This window comes from Morus notabilis, unplaced genomic scaffold (genome assembly GCF_000414095.1).
Source record: "Morus notabilis unplaced genomic scaffold, ASM41409v2 Scaffold1187, whole genome shotgun sequence".
In the NCBI taxonomy this organism is placed as follows: Eukaryota; Viridiplantae; Streptophyta; class Magnoliopsida; order Rosales; family Moraceae; genus Morus; species Morus notabilis.
In genome coordinates, this window is record NW_010360569.1 from 341,115 (window position 1) to 348,100 (window position 6,986).

The 6,986-nt window shown below is 36.5% G+C and overlaps 2 protein-coding genes across 2 annotated transcripts; one reads left to right on the plus strand and one right to left on the minus strand.

The window, feature by feature from the left end:
• Window positions 1-178: 178 nt before the first annotated feature.
• On the minus strand, window positions 179-1,548 carry LOC21398723 (membrane protein PM19L). The gene is made up of 4 exons (XM_010096835.2): window positions 1,241-1,548; window positions 842-1,061; window positions 675-711; window positions 179-560 (listed from the first exon to the last, which is right to left on the minus strand). Exons 1-4 carry the CDS (start codon window positions 1,365-1,367, stop codon window positions 474-476), a joined length of 471 nt encoding a protein of 156 aa, XP_010095137.2. The 5' UTR covers window positions 1,368-1,548; the 3' UTR covers window positions 179-473.
• An 843-nt stretch (window positions 1,549-2,391) lies between these two features.
• On the plus strand, window positions 2,392-5,099 carry LOC21398724 (pentatricopeptide repeat-containing protein At5g46460, mitochondrial). The gene has a single exon (XM_010096836.2). The coding sequence runs from the start codon at window positions 2,392-2,394 to the stop codon at window positions 4,474-4,476; it is 2,085 nt and encodes a 694-aa protein (XP_010095138.1). The 3' UTR covers window positions 4,477-5,099.
• The last annotated feature ends 1,887 nt before the right edge of the window (window positions 5,100-6,986 follow it).

A 6,986-nucleotide genomic window follows, 5' to 3' on the forward strand; every position in this document is an offset into this window, starting at 1 on the left:
TATAGGTACGTGTACATATTTGTTTTCAAAACCAAGGTTTTCCGTGGTTGCAAGCATGGCGATAAATCAACGCCACTGCCTCCAATATTGAGGTTTAGAGTTAGAATCTTCCCACCCCCAATATATATATATATATATATATATATATATATGTATGTATTTATATTTAAAAGAAAAACCGAGGCTTTCCCATTTAGATGGTCATGTTAATAAAAGATGTTTAAAATGTTTCAATTCAAGGTGCACAAATAATTCACTATATCTCACAATAGTTTTATTTGTTTATAGTAAATCAATCCAATTATCTCACACCAAATCACACAATAAAGTGCCAATTCCCTTGGCAAGGCTTTTACAAGATAAAGGGGTAAAATGAAACACAGAGAAAAGGAAAAAAAAAAAAAAAAAGAAAAGAAAAAGAAGAAGAAGAAGCTCTAGCACACAAACTTCCAAGTCACTCAACTCTCAAAAGTTCATCTCCTTGATACAGCGCTATGAATGGCTGCAATATATATAAGCTGTGTAGCTGAAAGGATGATTAAGAATGCCTCCATTGTTCTCTACAAAAACAGAGAAAAGGTATGTCAATTTTCCATTGTTTTTCTAAGTACACTTTCCAATATAATGATGTAAAATATATAAATATGGTTTGTTTTTTTTCTGTTGGTTCTTACCAAACGGGCATTCCTATCAATCTCTTTGCAAGCAAAGCTGCATGAATTACACGCGTTGGTTAATACAATAATACTTAAATATGTATCTATAACTTCCCGAAATTTGAGACCCACCAGTGATTTTTCCCTAGGAGTTTAAAAGAAATAAAACTGATTTTGGCTATTACCCCATGGCAAGGAGGGTGAGGGTCCAGGCAATGGTGGCAGCTGTGGCTGCAGCAGGCAAGCTATCGGCGGTCCACGAACGAATGTGGTTGGCCCCGGAGATAGCCGAGGCAGCTCCAACAACTCCAGCAATCAAAGCGAACATCACAAAGAACCCGGTCGCCGCATTTCCCATCGGAAAATATATAGGCGAGAAATGAGCCGGAAGTTGCAAACCAGCACCTGCACGAACTCTCATCACTTAGCATGTATAAATCGAAAACCAACTTGTAAAAAATTGAAATCCAACATATTGAGTTGCTAACATTGTAAAATTTCTCACGTCCATATATAACATAATGAAATATATATATATATATAGAGAGAGAGAGAGAGAGAGAGAGAGAGAGAGAGAGAGATACCGATCTCGAAGCCATGATCAATTGCTCTGTTGATGGCCCAACCGCCAATGCCTAGCACAATGACATACATGCAAAAATTGAGCAGCAAAAGTAGTGTGGCAACAGATTTCAACTGGGTGTTGGCCATTTGATTAAACAGAATTGAATGGTCTTATTATAATGTGGGGGAAAAAAAAGAAGAAGAAGCAAAGTTTTATAGCATCCCAAGAAAGTAGTGCAAATTGTTTCGGAAGAGAAGGAAAAAAAAAGGTTTTTGTAGTAAGTGTTTTGTGCTTGGATGGGGGGTTCTTATAATAAACTGGGGTTGTCTTTGGGATAAGGTTTTTGGTTCTTTTCTTGCTAAGGCTGCTGAAATTTTAAAGGGTTCTTTGAGGTTGTAAAGAAAGAGGATTCTTCATAATCAAGGCAAGCCAACATAAAATGCTAGATTCTTACTTGCCTCACATTTCCAAGTCTTTTCTTTCCCTTTGCTACATTCTTCTTTCTTATTATATTCATTGTTCAGCTTTTGTGCTTCCGTTAAAAAAAAAAGTAATTTGTTTGTTTTGCTGGTTTATTTCAATCAACTCAGTTCGAACATTGAGCACAGTTTAAATTCATGTCTAGTAAGCATGCAATTCAAATTACATTTTCCATTTGAATTGAGTTAAATTGTCAAACTTAGTGTTTAACTCTCCTTAAATTCAACCGTTCAAATCATTTTTAAATAATAAAAAGGTGTCAACTCTCTACTTTCACACTTACCAAACACAAATTTAAATTTTATTACCTGTTCAGATTAAAATTTTAAATGTACATCTAAATGCCAATTTAAATTATAATTTAAACTACACAGTTTAAATTTTCTGTTCAAATAAAAATGTTCAAATCAACAAATTTCGAATCAAATCGAACCAAATAAGGCTAAAAAACATTCAATCAAATTTCACTTGGCGAGTCCTTGTGGGCCCGCATTAAAACGGTGCGTTTAAAGTTGGACTTCTAAACGGTGCCTTTTATGTTGTTGGTATCTTCGTAGTGACCGTCTATTGATCGTTAGAGAGGAGAGAGAAGTGATGGTTCAATTTCGCGCCAATTTTCGTTCTTTTCGAATTTCACAGGAGTCATTTTTGTTCTAATTGGGGTCCTGATCTCCGCTTTCTGATTCCTCTATGGCTCTTGTAAAATCCTTGGGACGCTTTTTGGGTTTGATGAATTACACCAAACTGAGTTCTTCTTATAACACCAAACTGAGTTCTTCTTATTACAAGTCTTTGCTTTCTGATCACTTGCAGAACCAAAGAGTAGATGAAGCTCGAGCAGTTTTTGATGGTATTCCTTGTCCCGGTGTTAATTTATACACGATTATGACAATGGGTTATGTGAAGAATCGTCGGTTGGATGACGCCTTGAAATTGTTCGATGAAATACCCGTTAGAGATAGAGATACGGTTTCTTGGAATTCAATGATGAAAGGGTGTTTGGATTGTGGGGAACTTAGTAAGGCTAAGAAGATTTTTGATGAAATGCCCGAGAGGAATGTTGTTTCTTGGACGACAATGATACATGGGTTCATGCGGTTTGGGGAAGTTGAGATGGCTGAGCGCTTGTTTCATAAGATGCCCACGAGGGACATAGCCACTTGGAATTCGATGATTCATGGCTATTTTAGCAATGGTAGAGTGGGGAGTGCTATTGATTTGTTTGAGGTAATGCCTCACCGCAACGTGATTTCCTGGACGTCGATGATTGGTGGGCTTGATCAGAATGGGAAGAGCGATGAAGCTTTGCTATTTTTCAACAGGATGACGGGTTCTGGTTTCAAGCCCACTTCAACGACATTGGTATGTGCGTTGACTGCTTCTGCTAATATATTTGCTTTACATTTAGGTCTTAAAATTCATGGTCAGATAGTCAAGTTAGGCTATTGCTTTGACGAGTTTTCATATGCTTCACTTATTACCTTTTATGCAAACTGCAAGCAAGTAGAGCATGCTTGTAAGGTTTTCAAAGAGAAAATGCACAAAAATGTGGCAGTGTGGACAGCTCTCGTGACAGGGTATGCCTTGAATTGCGAGCCTGAAAAGGCGTTAGAGGTTTTCAGGGACATGATAGCATCGGGCGTCCTTCCTAATCAGTCTTCTTTTACCAGTGCTTTGAATGCTTGTTGTGGATTAGAGGCTCTTGATAGGGGCAAGGAGATACATTCGGTAGCTATAAAACTAGGTATGGGAAATGATTCATTTGTTGGAAACACTCTCATTGTCATGTATAGTAAATGTGGCAGTATAAATCATGGGATTTCTGTTTTTACTAGGACTAATGAGAAGAACATTGTTTCCTGGAACTCAGTTATTATGGGATGTGCACAACATGGTTATGGGATGTTGGCTTTGACACTCTTCAGCCAAATGATGCGTGCGGGGATAGAGCCAGATGAAATCACATTCACTGGATTGCTATCTGCATGTAGACATTCTGGGATGCTACAGAAAAGAAGAGGGTTTTCCAAATTTTTTAGTCAAGATAAAACTTTTGAGGTAAATCAAGAACACTATGCGTGTATGGTTGATCTCTTAGGCCGATGTGGGAAGTTGGAAGAAGCGGAGGAGTTAGTTAGAAACATGCCTTTTGAAGCGAATTCCATGGTATGGCTAGCGTTACTTGGCGCTTGTAGGTTGCATTCTAATTTGGATGTTGCTGAAAGAGCTGCAAAAAGCGTCTTTGAACTAGACCCGCATTGTAGTGCCGCTTATGTGTTGTTATCTAACATATATGCTTCTGCAAATAGATGGAGTGACGTCTCAAGAGTACGCGAGACAATGAAACGAAATGGCATTGTAAAACAACCAGGTTCTAGTTGGGTCACTCTGAAGGGATTGAGGCATGAATTTCGTTCTGGAGATAGGTCCCACCCACTGAGTGAGAAAATCTATCAAAAGTTGGACTGGCTGGGAGTTAAGTTGAAGGAATTTGGTTATGTTCCAGACCAACAATTTGCTCTGCACGATGTTGAGGCCGAACAAAAGGAAGAGATGTTGTCTTCCCACAGCGAGAGGCTTGCTATTGTATTTGCTTTGGTTAGTACTGCAGAGGGGAGTACAATAACAGTGATGAAAAACCTTCGTGTATGCGGGGATTGTCACTCTGCCATCAAGCTTATTGCGAAGATTGTTGGGCGTGAGATCGTTTTAAGAGATTCAAGCCGATTTCATCACTTCAGGAATGGCATTTGTTCTTGTGGGGATTATTGGTAGTAGTGCAGTAGTACTATGGTTTCACATACACTTGAAAGAAAATTTTCAAAGGACTAGTTCTAGCCATGTCCCGGCATACTTTTATGATTACCCAATAGCAGGAATCTTGTTTATAGACCAATACTTGTAAGTTTAATGTCTTGTTGGTCACTGGAAATATCGATTCGGAATTAGCAAGTGTTTTGGAGTTTGACTGGTTGAAATTCTGCATTCTAAAATTCGAGCAGAGAAGTGGTTTTTGTCGGAACTCTGGCATAGCAGTTGCTACTTGATCACCTGGACAAGCGAAGACAGACCAAAAAAGGAAAAAAAAAAAAAAGCACAGGTGAAGCTAATACTTAGCACTCACTAGTCATCGGTAGGAACCTATATAGGATTACTCTGTAAATGGTAATGCTCAAGCTCAACAAGGAAAAATGAGATTTGGTTCTCGACTTTGTCCAGCAGTTTGAAAAGCATTTTGATATAGTAAAAAAGAAGATTATTCATATTGGAACATATGGAGTTGATACATTCTTGAAGTGATAGAGGAATTCCGCGATGTTGTCCGGGGGTCAAACCTTCCAATTAAGAACTTGAGACTGTAAATCTGAGATAGAATATTGTGAATGTTTAGGTTCAGCCCAAAGAATGAAGTGATAAGAGGAGGGCAATTTGTGGATTTTGTGAATGTTTAGGTTCAGCTTGTAATTTTGCTTCTTATGAACAATGCAAATTTGATGATCATGATGTGGCTAGGTTTTTTTAATGGATGAGCAAATTTGAAATCACGCCCAGGTGGAAATTTGTTTCTTGGATTGAATATTCCTAGAAAAAAGTGCGAGTCCCAGATCTTCTTCTTCTTCTTCTTTTTTTAATTTTTATTTATATTTTTTATAACTATGTTTGGTTGGAGGATTTAAATCATGATTTGAATCATGATTTGAATCATGATTCATAGTTCGCTACAGTGTTTTCTCTCACAAAAAATACACGTAAATAAAAAATGATTCTAATCACATGATTCTAATTCATGAACCAACGTCAAAAAAAAAAAAAAAAATACACACATTATGGCTTTTCCCTTCCCTCCAATTTGGCGCCAACTTTCTAAAAGTTCCTCTTCACAATAATTTAACAATTTTCCTCCTAACATTGTGAATGCAATTCTAGGACTATAGCTTTTTGTGAATAAATAAATACTTCTTTGGCAAGCTTTAATATAATTGGAGATTATGGTTAACATGGGGCGCTAAGATGGATTGATAGGATACTGGGTGGATATTTTGTGGATTTAGCTTTTCAGATATTATTAGGAGAAAAAAAGGGTTGAATCTGCCTCGTTCACTTCGCTAATTCGAGTTTAAAATTTGAGTTTTTTTACAGTAAAAAGCTCTCACAAATAATCACATCTAACTTTTTTGTTACAGTAAAAAGCTCTCACATAAAGTCACATTTCAACTCAAATTTTAAACTCGAATCAACGAAGTAAACGGAGCCTTGGGTTGAATCACATTTTTCGGTCACACTAAAACGAAATATCTGTGAAACACCAAAAAATTAATAACATTCTGAAAAGAAGTCTTATAAAAAACAGTATCAACAGGAAAACGATATTAGTCAAAAGTTGATGTGATTCGAAGCATGTAGATATTTGATAGTTTCTTTTTTTTTTTTTTTTTTTTTTTTTTTTTTTTGCTGTGTAAACCAAAGCAGAAATTTAAAAACCACCATACATAAAAAAACCACGATGGGGAATAAAAACGATAGGATCTCAAGAAAACGACAACATTAGGGGGAGAAACAGAATCGTCATTGCGCTCTTTCATGTAATCCAACATTTCCCATCGAAATTCCAACAATCCATATACTCCCTTGTCTTAAAAAGCTCATCCTTGTGGCACTTCTCTCTCTTTCTCTCTAGAAAGCTAAGAGAGTGGCGTTTGGTTCATGGATTCAAATTATGTGATTAGAATTATTTTCGATTTACGTGTATTTTTTATGAGAGAAAATACTGTAGCGAACCACGAATCATGATTCGAATCAGGGAACGAATCTAAGTACCAAACGGACTCTAAATCAGCTTATTGATTTTGATTTTGCTGTCACATTTACCTTGTTGTGTCAACTACTCCTCTCACTGCTACTAATAGGAAAATTAGACGATGGTTAACAGATACGACAGTCAAGAAACCGCCTCATATTGAGAGTCATTAAATGTAACAATATTTTTAAAATCGTCATTAGATGTACTGAACTGAAAAAAAAAAAAAAAGCAGTTTGTTTTTCCGGATTTCCACTGATGACCTATATCCCAGGTGTGATTGGGCCTCATAATATTCTGATTTTGGTCAAAGCATCATATTTCAAAAATAAATAGCAATAAATAACATTGGATTTGAAGCAAGAAGAACTGTCAATTAAGAAGGTAAATGAATAATAATAATTGTTTTGAAATGGTTCATAAAGTGCATAGCACTGTTAACACATGATCACAATTAATAAGATTCCGAAAAGAAGTCTTAAAAAAA